This window comes from Carettochelys insculpta, chromosome 1 (assembly GCF_033958435.1).
Source record: "Carettochelys insculpta isolate YL-2023 chromosome 1, ASM3395843v1, whole genome shotgun sequence".
NCBI classification, from domain to species: domain Eukaryota; kingdom Metazoa; phylum Chordata; order Testudines; family Carettochelyidae; genus Carettochelys; species Carettochelys insculpta.
In genome coordinates this window covers 370,696,796-370,719,799 of record NC_134137.1, presented here as the reverse complement: position 1 = coordinate 370,719,799, position 23,004 = coordinate 370,696,796, and the positions used below count along the sequence as shown (strand labels likewise).

The window sequence follows — 23,004 nt, the reverse complement described above, 5'->3', positions numbered from 1 at the left end:
ACCTCCAGCATTAAAAGGACTGCTTCCCTTCCTTTGATGCTCGTAATTATCTCAGACAGGACAATTAACATCTCCCCACCTCTCACCCCCTTCTTTCTGTCCTACTTGATTTGTCAGTTTTTATTGTAATTTTTTTTTTCTTTTTGGTCCTCTGTACTTACAAATGTCAGTCTGTATTGGCAATGCAATTGATCTGAAGAAATAGGTCTGTCCCATGAAAACTCATCACTGAATAAATCACTTTGTTAGTCTTTAAAGTGCTATATATTTCTACTCCTTTGTTTTGTTGGAGTACAGACTAACACGGCTACCTCTCTGTTACTGAGCTAACAGAGGTAATGCAAGTAGACAACAGTAGCATTTTAAATGTGTCCACAGAAATTAGGGTCCCATTATGCAAGTACATAGTAAGCGACAACCCTCGTCCCAAGGAATTTTCATTCTGAATAAACAAAACAAAAGATGAGAGGAAAAAAAAATTAAGTGCATCTATGTTAGAGATGGGGAGAGCTGAAATACTGAGATTATTTGAAACAGGAGTAAAGAATTGTTCACAAAAAGAACAAACAAAGCACTCACTCCCACCGAACAAATATTTGCAGTAGTTGCAGCTGTGAATATACCTGAAAAGTATATTTCTTCAGTGGAAAAAGTGCCAATTTTATGTAGTAACTTGGAAGAAGATTGCACTTTAAGATAATTTGTGAGCATTTATGTGGATAGCGTTATTGTAATTATAGGAGGGGTAGCCGTGTTAGTCTGGATCTGTAACAGCAATGAAGGGTCCAGTGGCACCTTATAGATGAACAGAAAAGTTTTGAGCATGAGCTTTCGTGAGCACAGACTCACTTCATCAGATGCATGATTTTTGAGAGGGATATTGATCCTCCTGCTTAGGAGTTAGTTGACTGTTTGAGATTTGCATGAGTCCTGTGATGAGACATGCTATCCCACATCTACTTACTGTGAGGTTCCTGTTCTTTTGAAGCATATGATGCTGGCCATTGGTGGAGATGGGATGCTGGATAAGATAGACTTTGAGTTTGATGCAATATGGCAATTTCTGTTGGTGTACAGACTAGCAAGTATTACTGTGATGTCAGTGAAAGAGATTCATACATTTTGTAGCAGTGTTTTGAAGAGTACTGTCCTTTGTGCTTTTTTCTTATAAGTGAAGTGAGGGACATGCTGGTCTAATACTTGTGGGAGCACAATGGAGGAAAAACAGTGGATATTGGAAGTGGTATTTGTAAGTCAGTAGGTAGCAAATCCTGGCATAGTAATAAAAGACACTATGTTGTCTTTGTATGAGGCAGTAAACCAAGGTCCTGACCACTTGGCCTGTAAAACTCTATGGAGAAAGATGCTAGCCATAACTTCCTATAGAAAATTGCAGCTTACATTCTTCTAACCAAAATTCCCCTTACAGTATGAGTGAGACACAGCGTTCTTCTCTGCTGACCTAAACTGTTGCATAGTTCATGATTTTAAGCTGTTGCTCTGTCCCTTCAATTTCTTTGGAGTGCCTTTGTCTGGTAGGTGAAGTGAATGTTATACAGCTAGTTTATAAAGCACTACAGGTTGCATGTGAACAAAAGGCACTATTGTGAATAAGTAATATATTTAATTTTAGCTAAATATATTGCATTTGGCCACGTCAGCTGCTGTTAGATTAATTAAAGTTTAAAGGATCAATTACTTCTGATAAAGAGAAATTTCCTGAGTAGCGAATGTGCTTATTTCTTCATTACAAAACTGAGTCAAAGTTTTTCAGAATAGATTTTGACCCAAATTCCTTTTTGTTTACAGATGGCCGTACAGATCCAATTTTGGATGATGTAGGCGAAGCCTTCACACTTATGGGGGTTAACCTACATGAGCTGGAAGATTATATACACAATATTGAACCTGTCACTTTCCCACATCAGATCCCTTCATTTCCTGTCAGCAAAAACAATGTCTTACAGTTTCCCCAGCCTGGAAGCAAAGATGCAGAAGAGAGAAAAGAATACATTCCTGATTACATGCCACCTATTGTCTCCTCTCAAGAAGGTGAGAAATTAACATTTAATTTTGTTTTTGAATATTAACATATTTGTTTACATTTTCTTCATATTGCCAAAGTTGTGCCACCAATGACAAGCTTTAATAAAACACCATCAGGGCATGACACAAATAGTCAAAGACAGTTATAACATCTAATCCTCATGCAAAATAAAGAAGTATTATGGCTAAAGTTATAGTTCTGTTTTCTACTTTTATAGCAATGTGCAACGGGAACTGAGTGTTAGAGAGTATTACAGAAATGCAGAGTACTTTATCTGAGGATCTGATGGCATTAAATAAGTTAGTTAAAGCCCCACAACACCTTGATTGGATGACTAAATCATTCTCTCTCCCTTCAAGTTAATATTTAAAAAACTGTTGACAACTTGAAAAGAAGTTAACTTACAAATTAGAAGTAAAAGTTTCAGATATTACACTTGTTCCTGAATCTAAATTTTATGGTTTTAGTTACACTTCTTTATATTTAAATGTCTTCCTCTCCCTGGTAGAATGAAAAATCCAGACAAAAGGGGGAGAAAAGTGAAAGTATCTATATCGAAAGGGCTGTGAAATGGAGAAACATTTTTTTCTGGCAGCTACACAAAATATTGCATTAATTATAACAATTATTGAAATGGGGGAGAAGGGAAGGAATTTTTTTATAATGTCTTTATTACTAGAATCTTGAATATTAACTAACAATAGAAAGTTTGAAAAAAAATCACAGGTGTGACATAAAGTGACGGTCATTTGGTGACAGTTACAAATAATACTTTCCGTGTGTGTAGCTTTGCGGATTAGAAAGAAATATACTAAGTAGAACAAAATGTGTGCCATGAAGCATGTACAGTACAATTAACAGACGGAATTCTAATGAGGCTTTTACTCCTTCAGAAGTAGATAATGTGGAATAGAATGTGCATCATACACAAGCCTCACTGAAGAACTTGGACCTGAGATACTAAATGTTGAAATGTAGGCAGACAATCCCTACATCATAAAAATTAACTAAAAATGATTTCCCATTAATGACAACATGAATTAAATCCTATTGCTGTTTTCCCACAAATGATGTGCACAGTTGTTTTTCTGTTACTGATATTTACAGTGCCTAGTACCACAAGGTCCTACCTGGTTCATCACTTGGACTTCTAAGCACTACAATAATACAAATAATAAGTAAACTAATTTTAATGTTTGGGTATTTTCTGCCTTTTATACCATGTACAGGTATATGGATTTAACCATAATGTGCTATATTTAAATTAAATATCATAAACTATGCAAAATGGCTGTAAGGAACAGTTTTCTTAAATCACAAAAATGCCTTGAAAAATATATTTGTCAGGTCTGTAGCCTTCACATTTACTTTAATTTGGTTAAAAGGCAGAGGTTTTTAATAATTATTGACAGAAAAATATTTTAATATTTCTTGACTTAACATACTAAACGTAAAATTTAAATTGTAGCAAAAATATTGTTCAAAGCTTGAAAGGGGTTAATCTTTCTTCATTCAGAGACTTGATTAAAAAGGTATGCTTTTTAAAACATTGTAAAAAGAACTCTTCAATGAGAGCAAAAAAGACAAAGCAGGAGGTAACCATAGTATAGCTAAAATAGTTGTAAGGAAATACTACAGCTACGTCAAGATCTTCAAAAACAAATAATGATTTTGTATATCTGAATTTGTGGTTCAGCTTGAGACACCTTAAAGGGACTTATTCTTCTTTTTCAGCACATCTGCTCTGTTAAATTTAGGGGACTTTAAAGGGTCTCAGATTATGTATCCAACATCACTAGGCCCTAAGGTAAATGCCGGCTTTAAAATGTAGTAGAGTGATCAAGTCCAAGAGAGGACGCAATGTAACTGTAACAGAATATGAAAATATATATATACAAAAAAATGTAACAAATATTTCAAACTTAGTGTGGCATTACAGCTAAATACAAAGTGAGACCAAATATTTATATGGCGGCAACTGTGCTTTTCTTTGTAAGTAATTTCTACGTTTCTTTTTCTCTTGCAAGTTAGATCCAGGAGTTAGATTAGAACAGCCCTTATAAATATTGTAGGAATCCTTTTAACACCTGAAGCAAGAAGATACTATTTCCCAAGTTGGACAGGAACCAGGAAAACTTCTAATGCCCAAGGCTAGTGTATCAAAGGGACTACAAACAGTTTTTTTTTTAAATTAATAAAGGACTTATAGAAATTTAAACAAGTATTACATTGAACATAACTCTGTTATAGTAGCTCTACTGTACTTGCATTTGGTTTACCATATTCCTAATATGGTAAATCTGAAGTTTTGAATTCATGGGGGTTATACGCCTTTTGTTAAAAAAATGTTCATAAGTATTTTCAGGCCCATATTTTAAGGTAGGTAAAATGGATCCAGGAGGATTGGTTCTCAATATCTGGTCTTATTTTACTAACCAAGTTGAGAGGTAATTTCCTCCCAGAAATGCTATGGAAATGTCTCTCAAGAATATTCTCTTAAGAATGACATAATACATCAATTAACTTCATTGTCAGGTGATTTTCTGGAAACGCAAATCTTCTGTGTTGAGAGTTTTTAAATTTATTAGTTTAACCTGAGTGATTTCATGGAGTGACAGAGAGATAACTACACACTATGATGAAGTGAGGCAATGTGAATACTTACTGTGCACCATATGAAACTTGAATATAACTCATTTTAAGGCATTACTTGAACATTGTAAGTTTACATTTAGTTTGATACTAAGAATGATAGCTGAGCTCATTCATGGTTTGATTACATTATTTATGGATATTCAGATATTAACATTACACTATGTATTATGTAATTGTAATTAGTCACTTTTATAATGCAAAGTTTAGATTTTACACATTAAGTATTAGAGAATATGTTCATCAAAAACTGTGATTAATCTGCACCATGACCAGTAGGTGTTGCTAGCCCACTTCTTAAAACTCAAGTGACAATTGTTTTCTGGACCTGCAAATAACATATTGCTACTTTCTTAGAATCAGTGTTGTGACATACAAGGAATACAGTCTGTTCAGTTAGTTTGCCTTGTTACTTAACTGTTTTCAGTCTTATTACCAAAGCTCATTAAGAGAAAATTTAATACTGTTCTAGCCATATATAATCCCCTGTTAGAAGTATAGATTTGGAATATACACTCTTTGTAGCTGTGCATCATACTAATATGATGAGCAATGAAAAGCCACCTAGGTTTTCGTGACATATCTCACTCTTTAGAATTAGTTCTGAGGTTAGTACCTTGGTCCAAATTCTCCTCTAAGTAATCAAAAGTGGAATGTGGCTCCTTATATTAAATCTAGAGTACCATATTTCATTAACTAGACTTTAAGACTTGGTATGTATGTCAAGTGCATAAATTATATGAATCTATGTATAAATACACATTTCTGTAATTCAATCTAATTCATCATTACTGTGTTTGATGTTGGAGTTTTAGTGGTGTTTTTTATAACTGAAACTTCAAGGGAAATGTTACGCCAGCATGTCATGATGTTTGCATTCTACCTATTTTTAGTTATTCCCTCTTTTGTTTTCACTGAGTTGTTTTAGAGCTGTTGTCACTGTAATGTCATGGTGAACTTGTAAAATAGATTAATTTTTTATTTTTAGGAAAAAATAAATTGGTTGCAAAACATGATGGTCATGCTTTATTTCTCATGCTTTCAAGTAGAAGAACATGAACTTTTGCAATAATATCAGCCAATTTCTGTGAAGCAGATGTTTCAGTTAAAGTAGAAGTATAGAGAGATGCCAGGCTACTTTAAAAATCTAGATACACAGCCAAAGAGGATAATAATAATAAATTAGTATTTGTATTGTGGAATCATCTACAGGGGATCCTGATTGATTTGAACATTACAGTGTGGTTCCTCAACATTTTAAAAAATTCACCAGTCCCAAAGTCTGATTCTACATGTGCTATATAGTAACCTGTCTGTTTAGCCATTTAGAACCCAATTCTAAATAGCTATGATTGACACGCAATATGTATTGCTTACAAAAATTATATCCGTACATTGTGGTATCTCAGCTCTTCGCATATCCCTTTCAGGTTTTTTTAAGGCACATAGTAATGTATTCTGTGTATAGCTCTTGTACTAGAACAAGAGAGAGTAAAATATGTGCTTGGTTATACTCTTAGGTATACATCAGTTTTAAACATTCTATTATGTTGGCAACTGCCCTCATTTTTCAAGACATCTTTTCAGTTCTTTATTGACTACACAAACTTCATGGCCACCCATTCATTAGTTGATTTCTGGAGGCCTGATTCCTTCAAAGGAGCATAAGGGGAAGATGTACAAAGCTCTTCTGCCCACTGAGAACCATTGCAGTTTCCATGAAAACATAAAACAGTCAAGTAGCACTTTAAAGACTAGCAAAATGGTTTATTAGGTGAGCTTTCATGGGACAGACCCACTTCTTCAGACCAAGCAGTTTCCTTGGTTTTTTCATAGTTCCCTTGGAGAGAGAAATATCTTTAGCTCTTGTTTTGGAAAGGTTCTCTGTTCTCTCCATCTTTTTCTTCAGACTTTGCCATTAGAGATTATTTTAAAATAAATGTAGTGGGGATTAAGTTTTGGAGGTCCTTCAGCCTTGCATATTCAAGAGCTAGCTTTGTGTTTTCAGTCACTGATCCAGGACCAGTCCTGAGCATAGTTTACCTGTCCCAATTATTTATTTGAAGCTTTGTCTGACAGCTTGCCTTGACAGTTCAGAACTTGAAAATATCATTCTGATTACAACCTTGCTTTTCTCCTGCTGTAGTGCTTATGTAATATAAGACCAGGGGTGGCAATAATTTTTGATGTGGGGGCCACTCCAGGAATTTGGTAAGTGATCAAAGGCCGCACTCTTCCATGTTAGTAATGGAGGAGGCGGGGGTCTGGGATGGAGGTTGGGTGTAGAAAGGAGCTGGGAGTAATAGACTGGGGAGCAGGGGCTCGTGTAGGATCTATGAGGGAGTTTTGATGAAGTAGTGTGGGAGGGGGCATAGGTGCAGGGGGGATTCTGATCTGGAGGAGGAGTGTTAGGAGTGGATGCAAGGTCTGGGAAAAGGTGGTGACCTGGGGCAGGGATGCAGTAGAGAGTGCAGGGATTTGGGTTGTGACCAGGGATAGGGGAAAAAGTCTGGAAGGGAGTTGTGCCCTGGAGGAGAGGTGTAGGCAGGGGTACAGGGTCTGAGAAAGGGTATGGGTGCAAAGGGTTTGGGTTACGTGAGGTATGGGTACAGGTGGGGGTGCAGAGGATTAGGGAGCAGAAGATTGGGAGAAGGAGGGGCTAGGGTGCCAGAGACAGGCTTTGGCAAGGAGGCGCTTGCTTGGGCAGCTCTTGGCCAGAGGCCCAGCAGGTACCTTAGTTAGGATCCCTGTCTTCTATGCCTCTGCATGTGCTCTGAGCAGCTATAGGGCCTGTGTGTGTTGCACTAAACTGAACATGGGGAGCCCAGGGGAGAGGTACTTCACATGCTGCCTGTCCTGCAAACAGGAAGCTCCTATTGACCAGAAACCAGTCAAAGGGAGTTGCTGGGAGCGGAGGCAGCGTAAGATGCCACTGCACCCACCTTCCCTTGGGCTCACAGCATTCACAGACATGCGTGGCTCTGCAGCCAGCTGCTCTGAGTGTCGAGCAGGGGCGGGGCAGGCAGGGAGCTGGCAGAGGCTCCCAGAGGCTAGATCCGATGGCCTGGTGTGCCGTATTATGCCCAGCTCTGTATTCGACTCTAATAATCAGCAGAAACTAGTGCTCATTGCACCTGAAGTATGGAACCCTATTGTCCTATAACTTATTAAGCTATTTGTAGTTTTCTGTGAGCTCTTAGCTGCTAAAAATCACATTAGAAAGGTATGGAAAGCAAGATTGTAATCAAAATAATGTGATTTTCTGATCTGATGATATCATGGGCGTACTAGTGCTAGAAATGTAATTGTGTAAAGCATTAAGCTTCACAATGGTATAAAGCATTAGTGTCTACTTCTAGTGATTTGATGTATCAGATTTTGAAACTGTCACTGGCCTCTCAGTCTAGCAGTGCTTTTTTTGGCTCTTGTCCAGAGTGAATATAGCAAGTTTTGGATCTCAAACCTGTGTAATTTCAACCCCTGGTTTCCTCGAGGGTTAAACAAAACCAGTGCCCTTTTAACAGTATGCTTTGGGATTTATAGATACTTGCAAAGAAATATCTGGATAATGATTTTGACAGATGCAGCTGGTTTATCACATGACATTGTTCTTACTTTGTTTGCAGCCTCTGTTCTTTTCCATCCCCTCCCATTTAAGCCTATGGAGTACAGCTTTATTGTGTATCCCCACAGTAAATTGAACTGGTCCTTTAAAAGCAGAAATGGTATTTTCAGGAGAGCTATTCCAGTATACTAGGCTATGCAAAACACCACCACATATCAGTAAACAGGTACTGTGTAGTCAACCAATTTGAAGCATAGTGGGCACAGGTAGAGTATCAATTTGGAACACTTTGCTCCTGGCTACTAGCCATGCCTGGTTTCTGTGTAGTGCTAGCTGTGTGTCAAGTTGCTTTAGCAGTCCATGCACTCTGCTAAGTGTTAAACACTGATTGCTTTTGTGCGAATGAGTCTCCATGTGTGCATCAGTCTAGCAAGGAAGAAGCAACAGGAGAAACAGAGAAAATGAGAAAGGCAGCCAAGCTTGAGAAGCAGACACAGGAAAGCCATTGGGAAAGAGCCAATAGGAGAGGCAAGTTTCAAAGGGAGAAAAAACAAGAATATGAGATGGCAACAAAAAAAGTACAGAAAGTGTGTAGTTTAATTCGTACTATTGGGTAACCAGAAAAATAACTCCTCTCTGGAATAATGATAATTATAACTATAAATCTTTATCATTCTTTAAGGAACAATGCCAATCCAAAACTTGGCTCCAGTGGAAATAAGTAATGAGTGTTTGTTTTTTTTTAAAAAACAAAACAACAGAAAAGCCCAGAAGTGAAGATTGAAGGCAAATAGATCTAAAGATCTTCATTCTGTAAGCCTCATAGGCATAAATTCAGTTTAGTGAGTACTGCAGGAGAACTTCACCTGTAGCACAATCCTAGGAACGTGGTTAGGCTCTGTAGACTTTGAGGTGAGAGGTTTTCAGAGGCAAACCTAGCAGTTAAGGTACATAACTCCCACTGGAAGTCAAGTGAGGTCATGTGCCTAACTGCATTTTTGCCTTTGAAAAAAAACTCCCTCTGCTGCTAAAGGAAGATTTGTAATGAGTTAGGGCTCTACCAAATTCACAATCCATTTTAGTCAGTTTCATGGATTTTAAAAATGGCAAATTTCATGATTTCAGCTCTTTTAATCTGAGATTTTTTGCTGTTGTAACATAGTGATCTAGACCCAAAAACAGAATTGTGAGAGGATTGCAACGTTATTGGGAGAAGGAAGGGATGCAGTACTGCTACCCTTACTTCTGCGTTGCTGCTGTTGGTGGCTCTGCCTTTAGAGCTAAATGCCTAGCAAACAGCTGCCCCACTCTGACCATGCAGCTCTGAAAACCACCCAGAAGGGGAGCAAGAACATGACCTCTTTAAAATAACTTTGTGAACTACCCACAGGTCCCGTTTGTGCTGGGACCCCCCAGTTTGAGAAATGCTGGTCTCCCTGTGAAATTTGTCTATTTATAGGGTAAAAGCACACAAGACCAGATTTTACAGGGGAAGTACTACATTCCATGGTCCATGATGCATTTTTCATGGCTGTGAATTTAGTAGGGACCTAGTCATGAGTATTATAGGAGTCAAAATTGATGTACGTTTGCCAGGACATAAGGGCTCTTTCAAATCTATTTTTGCCAAAACGTCTTCATCTATACTTGTGATTTTTTCAGAAATGGTGCTCATGTTCTTTTTCTCAGTGAATCTAGGTAAAACTGAAGTATGATGTCAGAAAATACTTAGAATAATAAAGAAACTAACTGAAAATAGAGAAACCAACTTCAAATCAGATTTTCGAAAGTGAAATAAAACTAGTTTCTGCCTGTTCACTACATCTGAATTGTTCTGCCAACTTCTGTGTTATAAAAAATTCTCATTGTGAAAGACCTATTAAAACAAAAGAGAATATTGGATCTATCAAATAAATCATGAAACTGACTATGCAGAAATTGCTGTCATGTCCAAAGTAAGGTGAAAAATAGAGAAAATACTTCAGTTTTTACAAGTATAGTAGTATTTTGTGTTATTTTAAGTACATAGTTTTCAGACGGAAATGTAAACACAAGAAGTCCTGTGGCATCTTATAGACTAACAGACAGAAATGTGGGTTTTTTAAGTTGACTGTGACCCTTTAAATCTTGAGTGTGTGTATATGAACATTTTTTCTCAAGGAATTTGTATTTTCAGACCTATTTTAATAACTCACAACTTTTTGATGTTTCTCAAGGATTCAAAATTAAAATTGCACACTGGATAGGTAATGATTCACATGTTATGCCACCTTCTTACAGTGAATTAATTGCTATTGAATTGGAATGAAAGTCCTAAACTGTTTCAGTGCATTGTAATGTGCAAATTGCAATTTTGGTTACAGTGAAATTGTTCTTTGTGGAGAAAATAAGACTTTATAATAAAAAGCTGCCATTGTCTTGGATAATTTAAATACAGAGCACTGTCATTATTCGAATTTCTTAGTGGTTCTTTTTCAGTAAAACTTTTGTCACTTTCTTTGACTTATCAAGTAATATCAGTTTTTCCTTTTGCTGACAATGAATGACTTTGTTTAGAGCCTGTATTACATCGTGAACCTTGTACTGCTGCTATACTTAAGGATTTTATTTCATCTAGAGCATCGGACACCTTTGTGGCTTGGAAAGCATAAGTTTCAAATTAGGTTATTGTCTGGTAGTTGTATGTTACCATTCCCAAGCTTCTCAGACTTTTTTTCTGCATCCTGCATAGAATATTTTTGGTGACTCCAGGGGGGGAAAATGGAAAATCTAGCCACAGTTTAAACAGGATAAGTGAAAGGTGCAATTAACCTATTTTAAGGACTGACCTTGTAACTTCATTATATTTCAGTCATTGCAGCATGCTGGACCTTTTCCTTTTACCTCCTAATGCTCTCAGTTTTCTTTCCCTTTTTATCCCTGGAGACCTCCAGAATATGTAATTCTCTGCAAATGAAGCTGATGCTTCAGCCAGTGGGTAGAAGGTCACAAAATGCTGCTAAACTATAGATTTATAGTCATTTTCAGAAATATACCTTTACTTCGTTAAATAGTTATTCTATGCAACTAGCTTGTATTGTGATTGTTTCTGAACATACTGGCAGATTTTACTCTTGTATAATAATGTAATCCTAAAAAATGTTACCATTATCATGATGATCCTTTAAAAAACTGCCCACATGACACAAGCCTTCCTTTGGCTTTACTACTGAGAGAATTGTTTTCCATACTCTTGCCAATCCATAAATAGTTAATCTTTTCCTTTTTAAAATGTAGGAAGATTGCCCTCTTTTTGTGACCTGGTGATCAGTACTACATAAATGTACCTGATTTTGAGACGCACCGGGTGAGGATTCCCTTGTTACATGAAACAGCTTCATGTTGCTGCAGCAATGGCTATGCTATTTGCATGGGAACTCTGAAAATTAGCTGGCGTGTGGACAGATTTCTGATGCATTTACATGTTCATGTCATGCTGTCCAACCTTGATCTATTTCTGACTCACAGCTTTCACTGGTGTTAACATGAGTGGTGAATTCTAGACCCCGTTTTTTCCAGTGGAGACAAGGCTTAATCATTTAAATGACTTCTCTCATGCCTCTTCAAAAAATCATAGCAAATCCTAACTACTAATATTTTAAATTCTGACCAGAAAAGTACATTTTAGACTTCCAAGCGATTTACCTTGAGCCACGCACAGGTAATTTGGCATAATGGATGGTTCGAACAGGAGAGGCAGATGATATAGTAGATTGGTGCGGAGTTAGTCTGCAGAAACTAAGCCACTCTGCACTGGACAGGGGAAGATGGAAGGAAATAGTGAAAGAAGCATCAGACGCCAACAGGCGCTGAGCCAATGGTGGTTGATGATGATGATAATGATGACACAAATAAGGTGTGTGTAAATGTGGTGTAATTTGCTAGTTTGGCTATAATTTCAATGACCTTTCCGCAGTGCTTCTTTTGTTTGAAAAGAAAGAAAATAAAAGAGAGGACCTGGTACTCAGTCTGCCTGTACTCAGTACCGGCAAGTACTGGCACAAAAAAAGTACTGCCTCTCTATTTTGTCACTTTGGACTCAACCTTCCGGTTTTCATCTTTGTGCAAAAAAAAATGTGTGTGTGTTGGGTAAGTCAGAATGGATTAACTAAATTTAATATAATTTGTCCTTAATTACCTCCACTCAGTGTGAAAGAGGTGTCATAGACTCAATTTGGATCATAGGAGATTTTCAGATGAGTAGGCTGGTGGGAGACATGACATTGTTTCAGATAAGAGGAGATTCTGGATGACTGAAGTTCACATTTGAGTCTACAGTTTAATATCATTTCTGCATTGTTCTTTTTTTAAACTCTGGTATTAGACATGCTTTATAGCTTTTTGGTATCTGATCAATATCTCAAGATCTCAATCAGTCGGGTTCTTTTGAATGAGATTATGTTTTATAACTGAAACTGTTTCTTGATTTAATAGGCACACATTTATATCTATATTTTCATTAAAGAATAAAACAATTTGACTTTTCCATAAATGTAGCATACCTGCAGATATGCCACTTTGCAGTGTAATATCAGACATAAGCAGGTTAAGCATGATTGATACTTCAATAAAAAGTGAGAAATGTAGGGCCTCCAGTTGGTCTGGCAGTAATCCAAGGTTTGACGATGTTTTTGTTTTAATGATCTATTCGTGGCTAATGTGAAAGTCATTGTAGCTCCACTGTCCTGTGAAAATAAGTTTTACACTCTTCATAACCTCCCTTTTTCTTGGCTAACTTTTTTTGTTTGTTCCTTCTTAAATACAGTGTGGTAAATGGCTACTGCTTTCCCATTCTAGCGTGTGCTGGATTTTAACAGTGGATGGAACAATATCAGTATATTCATGCCACACAGATGAAAGTTGCTGTTCTTAAAATACTAAAAAGTATTTGTAAGTGGGTTTGGTTTGGGGGTGGCACAGCTTTTTTGTGACTGAGGAGTCTTATTTAGTAGAAACGAGACATAATCCACTTATCCCATTCAGAATAATGAATAGTTCCTCTTATCTTCTAGGAGGTTTCTGGACATTGACAGAAGCAAATTAACTTTGCCTTTTGCAATTTTAAGTATCTAAAGTTTTTCTGTAGCTATTTTATTTTAAAATGTGTACATTTTCAAGCAGTTTTTTATATATTCATATGCTCCTGGCATATTTAAACATTAACACTTTTTCTTACTTGTGTGTGTGCAACACTGATTGTGTCTGACAGACACAATTGGGAATAGCATAGAGGAAATAATAGTTCTTGACCAATCAGTAAAACTCAGGAAGTCCTGGTGCCATAGGAAGGGAGAGAAACTCACTTTTCATTTCCTCTTGAATCCAGTGTGTTCAGATTAACTTTAAAGGAGAGTGAGATGCAGCTCTGAGGATTTGGTCTCCAGTAGAATGTTACCTATGTATGGAGCCCATCTCAGCAGGCGGCTAGTGACCAGCCAAAAAAGCTCTCATAGCTAAATTGCTCGGGTATCTTATTGCAAATTGAATATGAAACAAGGATACACTTAGTTTTGCATGAGAAACTTTAAAGCATTCATTGAAGAGGCTTTATTTCTGTTTCCACTATTTTATAGCCAGACCTTTGAAGGTGATTTTGACTAGATTTGATTTGTTTCTTGTATTTTGAGAAAATGTACAGATTTGAAAGCTGTAAAAATCCAAGTTTAATATTACTGCTTAGTTCTTCACATGTTCACAGCTCTACAGTGTGCAATTGCCATGCTTTTTAAAAATGCTTTTGCTTGCCATTTTCTCTTTTTTTTTGTATGTGTATATAATTGTAGTATAAGTATTTACAATAGCATGTGACAGGTTAAAAATGTAGTTTTAGAAGAAGATTTAAATGGGAATCTGTAAGGAAGGATCTGCTATCGGCCTGTTTTAATATGCCTGTACTGGGATTTTCAAGGGAGGCTAAGGGAGTCAGGCACCTAACTCCCATTAGGATTAGGACATCTGACTCCTTTTGGCTCCTTTGAAAACTGCAGTTTTAATACAGTAAACCGTTGATTTAACAAACTAATGGGGGAAGGGGTGTCCGTTAATGCTGAAAGTGTGTTAAATGTGAATCTGTAGGACTGGTGGCAAGGGGCCCCAGCTGCTCTGGTGGCTTCAGCGAATCTGGTGAGTCACTGGCATTTATTTGGGGGGGTGGGGGGGGGAAGCTGGCAGACTGTGTCCATTACATCCGTAGTCCATTACCTCAGGATCCGTAAAATCGATGGTTTACTGTATCTTTAAGAGTCCCTCCACACAGGCTGCTTCAACACTCGTACCCTCCTGTCAGAAGTGGCCTGGTAATGAGGCAATTCAAAGCAGGGTAATGAGGCACTAACATACATATTCAGCACCTCATTAGCATAATGGTGGCCGCATGAATTTTGAAGTGCAGACTTCAAATTGCAGATTGACAGTGTAGATGGGGGCAGCTTCGAAATAAGTGCCCCCTTTCGACATTCCCTTACTCCCACAGAACTAGATCAGAGTAACAGAGTGTCAAAATGATGTTACAGTTCATTGAGGCTATGGCAAGCTGACAAAAGAAGGAATGTCACAGTTAAAGTTGAAATTCTGTCATTGTTTTACTACCATGTACTACTTAACTTGCTTACCTGTACCTAGGTATTTCAGCCTCTGTGGTGGATAGCATGGCTCACGCTGACCCCTAACATAGGGAGTACCTAAGTACAATGGGTTAGTCCTTTTGCCTGTCAGTGGAATGTAGATGGTTCCTGGGAAAAATTAACAAACGTGTGCAAACTTAAGATTTGAGGAGCCATCCTTATTTTAGTTCCTTGCGGTTCAGAGCCCTCTCCTTAGCAGGAGCGAAGAAATCTTAGCAATTCTCTTCCTTTTCCTGTTTCTTTTCTGTACAGTATTTAAGAGCTACTGTACTTCAAGGTGTATCTCTGTATTCGTCTGAAAACTCAGTAGAAGCCTACTTTTTCTCCTATTTAAAGAGACACCTTCATACACATCCACATCAACTCCTCCTTTCCCCTCCCCGCCGCCCAAGAAAAAGCACAACTAAAACCCTAAGCAGGCAACATTTCTTAAAGGGACATTAAAATCACAGCTAAGTGAACTAATGCCCTCACTTGCTATATGCATTAATCACTATTCCTATTTATTGGTGGTTATGAGGGCAGAAGGACATGGCCAAGAGTTTTTGATATGCTGAGGGATTTGTCTATATTATAGCTGAACGGACTACTTTGCTATCCTCACTATTCTGTTACCTGAAAGCTGGTTGGTACCACTCTGTTAAAAAACAAACAAAATGGTTAATATGCCTTTATTGTGAGAGTAAAACAGAATGTAAATAGAAATTTGGCATAAACCTTCCTACTCTATTAAATTTAAACCAAATTTTGATCAGTGCGAATAAACTGTTTACTGCAGTATTTTTCTCAGTTTAGCCTTTTCTTTTGGAGGCCTTATCTATGTGTGCCTGTGCTTTGTAACTGTGCCACTTTGGACCAAGATCTTGTCAGATCAGGAACTAAGCAGGATCAGACAGGGCAATTCTTGGATGAAAGACATGCATGGAGCAATTCCAGTGCTGCAGGAGGTATTGTTAATTAGTGGGTAGTACTCTTCTCTGTGAGAAGCAAGGTGTGCTATTGACTGACATCTTTTAAATGAAATGAAAGCCTTAAGTTCTTACCTCTTGTGGTTACTAACAGCACCATGACACGTTTTTCTGGAGTAATACGTTAACCTTCCTGGCTAAATTCCAGTTTAAGTAAAGAAGTTATACCTGCCAAAATATCCCTCCCAGGTTCAAATTCATACAGTATTTTGTAAAAGCTGTGCAGTCTTCTTGTGTACTGTTAAAAAGCTGCTGCATCCTCCTACAGAGGTAGTTGCATTTCAGTAGTGTTGGACATGATTCTTAGTTGGGGGCCATGAGCTGCCTGTTGAATATGTTCCTCTGGCCTTTTTGTCTTAACATGAAAAATACATGTGCTTCCCAGGGTAGCATTTGTCCTGTTTTTATAAAGCACGTGGGATAAAAATGGCCATCTAAATGTAAGATTGTATAATATATCCTCCTGAGTGGGGAAACAGGTCAGGCAGAGAAATCCAACCTACAAGTAAGTCATATATTAGAGAACTGTGCTAGATACCCAGAACTGCTAATGCTCTAAAAAGAGAGCTGCAAATAAAGAATCTAAATGTTGATTCTTTTACACAGCTAAACACAGTTTTCTTCCTTTCACTAACATACACCCAATGGTTCTTTATTTTCTGGCACTGTGCAGATACTAGTTTTCTACACAGTATTTTTATCAGTGTTTTCATATAAAGTGCTCAGCTGTTCTAATGATGAGGGCAGTACAAATTCCAAGGAGGAAGCATGCATATTTATATAGTAGTCTGGCATGTGAGAAGGAGGTGTGGTATGGGAAGACCTGGAAGGTGACGCCAGGGGTGGATTATGTGTGATCAAAGGCATACACATAGAGGTTGAATAACTTAGAGACTATCAACTTTGTAAAACTGAATAATTTACATCAGTAGTCACCAGTAAAATGGTTAACATTTGGACTAGTTTTGCAATGTAATGCGATGATACCCTTGTGCTTTTATACTGAGAAGTCATAGTATGTGGTAGCTCCTGGGCTTTATCTAAATGGAAAATCCCTTCCAGGTTCTGGGGAATTTAGCAACTGACTTATTATATATAAAAAGCACATTATACATGACATGTGTACAAAAACTCAAAGGGCCATGTATGCTTCTAAAACTTTTGGAGTTACTCAGCATGTACACTAATCTCTTGAGTGTTCATTGCTCTAAGCTTTCATCCAGAGGAAAGGAAGTCAGGGCTGGAAGAATTCTGTATTCTACCATCCCACCTGAAAGAACTGGTCTCTTTTTTTGCTTCTTTCAGAGCAATCTGTCTAGGAGTACCGGGGCATCATTCTAATCTATATTTTGGGGGGTGGAGGACTTCCTCAATATCTGGCTTCCTGACTACATGGAAAATAAAAGACTGCTTTTTCATGTTTCACTATTAAAGAACTGAAGAAGTTTCTGCTGTAGACTAATTTACAAGGAGAAATATTGCTGGATGTGATGCATATTTGCCCCAAGCTACCTTTAATTTTGTTTAAAGGGGTAAAATACATTGAACACGTTAAAATGGTGAGGACCATTAGAAGCAATTATACTGTAATATAGTAGTACTGTGGTGATCTGAATGACTTTCTGCTTCCCGTTGCATGTTGGCCATTCCAGTATCTAGGAAATGGAATTTTGGCTAGTTTTGATCAGCAAACATTTGATTCACAAAACTAAATCAATGCAGTTTGCAGCTCATATCAATCAGGCATTAGATAGCAAATGTAATATATTTACAAAGTTATAAATGCACTATTCATAAAGATTTACTCTAGATTTTTTTTAGAGAGTTCTCCTATTCCAGAGCACATTAGAACAATGTCATGGTTGTTCTTTATTTGTCATGGATGTATATTTCTTTAAATCTTTTAGATCTACTTTAAAAAACAATGAGAAGTCATGCATCTGGTGAAGCAGATCTCTGCCTATGAAAGCTTATGCTACAGAATGTTAGTCTGTAAGGTGCCACAGGCCCTCTTGTTGTTTTTGCTGTTACAGGCTAAAATGGCTACACCTCAGATCTATTTTGACCCTAACAGCAATTACATTTGCTATATGTACGCTGTGTCATGGTTGAAATTTTAATTACATAAAATTTAAGAAACTTAAGATTGTTTTGCAGGAACTTTAACTCAGTTTCTTGTGGCTATGTATGCTTTATAGTAGTCTCTCTCTTTCTGTGCTGCAAGATTATATAGATAAATAATCTGATACTATTTGGTAAACAATATATGAGAAAAAAACTGCACTTTTCCAAAAATCTTAGATACATGTAGCATTTTTCATTGATTCTTGTCAGGTGACTATGAAATACATATGCATGAATGGAAAGAAGTAAGACTAAAGTGAGTATTTTACCTAACTGTTGTAACTTTACTACTACTCAGTCTCAATGCTACATTTATATGGTGGTTTATTTAAAAGAAATGCTTATTTCAATGTTTGTATTATATAGCTGAACAGGTTTTCTTCATCCACAAATTTCACCTTTGGTTTGCGGACAATCATGATGAATCTCCAAAGGTAAACGCTTATTATCCACCAAACTAAGGTGTTTAGAATGGAAATAACATTGTGACAATAGTGCTAAGAAAAAGGCCCAGTACATAGGTTTCTTACATTTCAGACTGCTCTTCACAGTGAAAATCACAAGTAACTGTAGTGATGTTACTTCTCTTGAAATTGGTAGTGCAGGTTGAATCTCTCTAATCTGGCACTCCTGGAACCTGACTGGTGCCAGATGAGAGAATTTGTTGGACTATGGGAGGTCAGTATTGTCTAGTTTCATTACTAACACTTCCACTGCTTACTGGGCTCTTAGAAGATATTTAGGGGCAAATTACAGCCAAATAAGTATAGAACAGTGAGAACCAGGCCTACTGGTTGTGCACAAACTTTGTGGGACCATGAGAGACTTGGCCACACCCTGGATAGTAGCCATCCAGGTAACTAAAATCATGCCAGATTATGCAGGTTGCTGGACGAGAGTGTTTTGGATTATTAAGGTTTAACCTGTAGTTGACACTGGCTGGCAACAATTTCCATAGCATAGTAGGAAACGTCTGTTTTTCTTTTATAAGGAACAAAAACAGAAGCTGTATATGAAATTGAAGTCACAAATTCGACCATGAAGTACAGCTGCTTTTCCCCAGGAGGGTCCATGTTCTGAGACAGTGAAGAAAAACTTCTAGGTTACTAATGCTGTAGAGGAGAAGAAAAACCCAGTCAAAAGAATTGTGCTTGTTAGTGATAAATCTGTTCTGCCATTACATTGAAAGAGATCATCTCCAGCCACAGGACGTCGTGTGCTAAAGTCTTTTTCTGTCAGTAATAAGACTGTGAATGACGAGTTTTTCCACAGAAAAACAGTCCACAGATTCCTTTCGTGTGCTGCCTAGATGCCCCAACTAAGTAAGTATCTGACTTTGCCATACATAGCTTTTGGGACCAGATGAGACTGAGCATATTCACAGTAACACAGGCATGGTCTTCGGGCATCAAGATGATACTTCATTTGCAACTTTTTGAAAATCACATAACTTAATCATTTCAAGTTGCACTCTTAAACTTGGTACACCAGTAGTTTTGCACTGCTGGCTTTTACCTGGGGTACATCTAGACCAGGTGTGTCCAACCCGCGGGCTGCATGCAGCCCTGGACAGCTAGTAATGCGGCCCACAAGATCGTAAACTTTTACCATTATTATGTGATTTATATACATTAACTATATTACATATTTTATATGCGGCCCAAGACAATTCCTCTTCACTCAATGCGGTCCAGGCAAGCCAAAAGGTTGGACACCCATGATCTAGACCAAGTCAATCTTCCTGGGTTAGGTTTCACACACCCGGTAGAGATGCACAAAATTGAACTGTCTGGGGTCAGCAGTTGACCCCTGTACTCCTCAATATTGTGAGGACTAAGGGAGGTTGATGGGAAAGTTTCTCCCACCGGCCTCCCTCTGTGAAGGTGGCCAGGTAAGTTGATTGCAGATACACAATTTTAGCTACAGCAGTTGTGTAGCTAGAATTGACTTATCAACAATTGACTTACCTACCTAGTGTAGACCAAGCCCTATTATGAAACTACTGCAACAAGAGGTACATTGCAAAACTGGTGGTCATTGCTGAGCAGTGAGGAAAAGAGAGTTTCAAGCTCTTGAAAGTGCATAATATACATTAGCCGGAAAAAAAAATCTTCAGATCTGATAGATTCAGGTCCAAACTGTGTCACTGTCATCAAATACCATATGTTCAGAAATTCACAGCAACACACTTCACTGCATGCCTTAGTATTAGGGAATTTACAGTTTGTGAATGTTGAGCATTCAGTTTCAAACAGCTACAATTTTCTTTGTTCTCAAACAAGATTCTTCCCGACACCATAAAGGCCCCAGTTCACACTCACTACTGTATGCAAGGCAATTTTGATGTTTTAAAACCGTTTTGGTTGAGCAAAATGCAATTAAAAGCATCAGAGAAGAGTGGGAAGAAGTATTATGCCCATTAAACTTGAATGGCTAGATTTTTATGCCAGTTCTTTCATGCACAAATTGCACTTTATGGCAGAGGCAAATCACATGCTTCAAAAGGTAAGTTTATTTTTTTTCCTAAAAAAAGTTATAAATATCTAAAGATAGAGAACTAAGCTAGAAATGGCACCTCAATCTTAACTATAGAGTCAGCACTGCATTGGCAACAGCTGGAGAGACAAAATAGATTAAGTAGTAGGAGGTCATATAGTGTCATCCTCCATCTTTCCTTACACATTGCTTCACTTTTAATGAAAAAGCAAGTGCATATAATTATGCCTGCCTGAGAGTGGAACATTGAACCAAGTTAACAGTGACAGTTTCTATGATGGAAAATTCCATTTCTATTTAAATTATAAGATCTCAGAAGGTACAGTAGGACAATTGGTTATCTATTCTAGTGGCTCTCAACCTTTCTAGGCTACTGTACCCCTTTCAGGAGTCTGATTTCATCATCATCATCATCATCAGTAACCGTGGGCTCAGTGCCCGTTGGTGTCTGATGCCTCTCTCACTATTTCCTTCCATCTTTCCCTATCCAGTGCAGAGTGGCTTAGGTTCTGTAGACTAGCTCCGCACCAGTCTACTACATCATCTATCCATTCTCTGTGGGGTTTGCCTCTCCTGTTCGAACCACCTATTATGCCAAATACTAGGGTCTTGATTTTTCATTCATCGTTCATTCTGCAAATATGTCCAAATAGTTGTAGCTTCCGTTTTACAACCTTCTGCAGCAGGTTCTCTTTCAGCTGTATCTTTCTATATAATTCCTCATTGGTGACCTTCTGCATCCATCCTGTTCTCAGAATCTGAGTTGTCTTATGTGCTTTCCAAGTTACAGCTCACTTAATAATTTTCTTATAGCAGTATAAACAAGCCATTGTACAAAATTTTTAGTTTGTAATGACTTCACTAGTGTTTTTATACAGCCTGTTTTAAAACTAGGCAAACATCAAGATGAGTTTGTGTACCCCCATAGAATTCATACCCCTGCCTGAGTTTTTATCTAATTTTTTATCTAATTTATAAATCATAATTTTTATCTAATTCTTCACTTACCCCCTACCCCTCACCCCTCTCCTCTCTGATTTGCTCAACTTGATAATATTTTCCTGATTTGTCAACCTTGATTACTATTTTTGGTTCTCTGTGCCTTAAATATTGAGTCTGTTTTGGTATGGCTATGATCTGAAGAAGTGGGTCTGTCCCATGTAAGCTCATCACCTAATAAATTATTTTGTTAGTCTTTAAAGCGCTCCTGGACTGCTTTTTTGTTCCCAAACAGTAAGACTGCTTTTTGGTGTCAGAACATATCCATCCATAATTTATTGGTTTTCTTGGGCAATGTGGCGCCAATATATGTATCTTGAAATACTACCAGTGTGTTTATAATTCTTGCATTTGTTAATACTATTTACAATGCCACAACATACACCACAATAAATGTGAAATAAAATGCGGCAGGTTGAAAACTGGAGGACCCAGATTAGTAGATTTGTTCCTGCTGCTGGAAAGCTTTGCAATGTAAGGATAATATTAAGCAAATATAAGCAGATGTAGTTAGAAACTCTGTCTAGCTGAGTAGCTCAGAAGTACAGTAAAAATACCTAAGAGACTTGGATACATAGAGGACTCTTTGGTTGCAGTGTACATTCCCAGGCCCACTGCCATAGGTTCATCTTCTCAAGGCCATGACTTAGAGGACGAACATGAATGCAGATTTTTCTGCTCCTCCACTTGGCCAATGGGAATGCTGTTGACTCACTTATAAAATACCATGACTAATAAACACACACAAATTTAGGAGAGAGCTGAACAGCTTATGACCATACACTTTGGAGGCAATAGATCTTAACCTCAATAAACTGTTTCCCCCATTAATGTCAATGATGACTTCCACTTTGTTCAAAACTTTCTGGAAGACTACCATTGGGCATGTGGCTAGGACCAGCTGTTGCAGATCTCTGCTGTGGAGGTGTGGTTGCAATCCATTATGATGATTATAGCCAAATGGTTCTCTTTCCAGAATGGTTCCTGGGGGTTTTCAGCCTTCCAGTGCAACAGTCCAGAAAGTTTTGATCCTTCGTCCACATAAAACAGGAAGGCTGCGTCTACACTAGCCAAAAACTTCGAAATTGCCATACATATTCAGCGCCTCATTAGAATGTGGGCGGTCGTGGCACTTCAAAATTGACGCGGATCGCCAATGCGCGGCTCGTCCAGATGGGGCTCCTTTTCGAAAGGACCCCGCCTACTTCAAAGTCCCCTTATTCCCATGAGCAGGTCCTGTCAGTGGTGGCAGCCGAGAGCCTGACTTTCGTCTGCCACCAATAACAGGAGCGGCTGCCGCCACTGACAGGACCTGTCAGGAGCGGCTGCCGCCACTGACAGGACCTGTCAGGAGCGGCAGCCTGACAGGAGTGGTTTCACAGCTCCTGTCAAGGGTGGCAGCCTGACTCTTGGCTGCTGCCACTGACAGGAGCTGAGAAACTGACCAGCACAGCAGTGCCAATCAGTTTCCTGCATCCTATGAGCAGCAGG

The 23,004-nt window shown here is 38.1% G+C and overlaps 1 protein-coding gene across 1 annotated transcript in view; it reads left to right on the top strand.

The window, feature by feature from the left end:
• Window positions 1–23,004, top strand: part of TAF3 (TATA-box binding protein associated factor 3) — a 174,367-nt gene that overhangs the window by 18,954 nt on the left and 132,409 nt on the right. Inside the window, exon 2 of the mRNA XM_075018174.1 lies at window positions 1,810–2,052. Coding sequence (XP_074874275.1) covers window positions 1,810–2,052 — 243 coding nt within the window. The remainder of the gene's footprint in view (window positions 1–1,809; window positions 2,053–23,004) is intronic.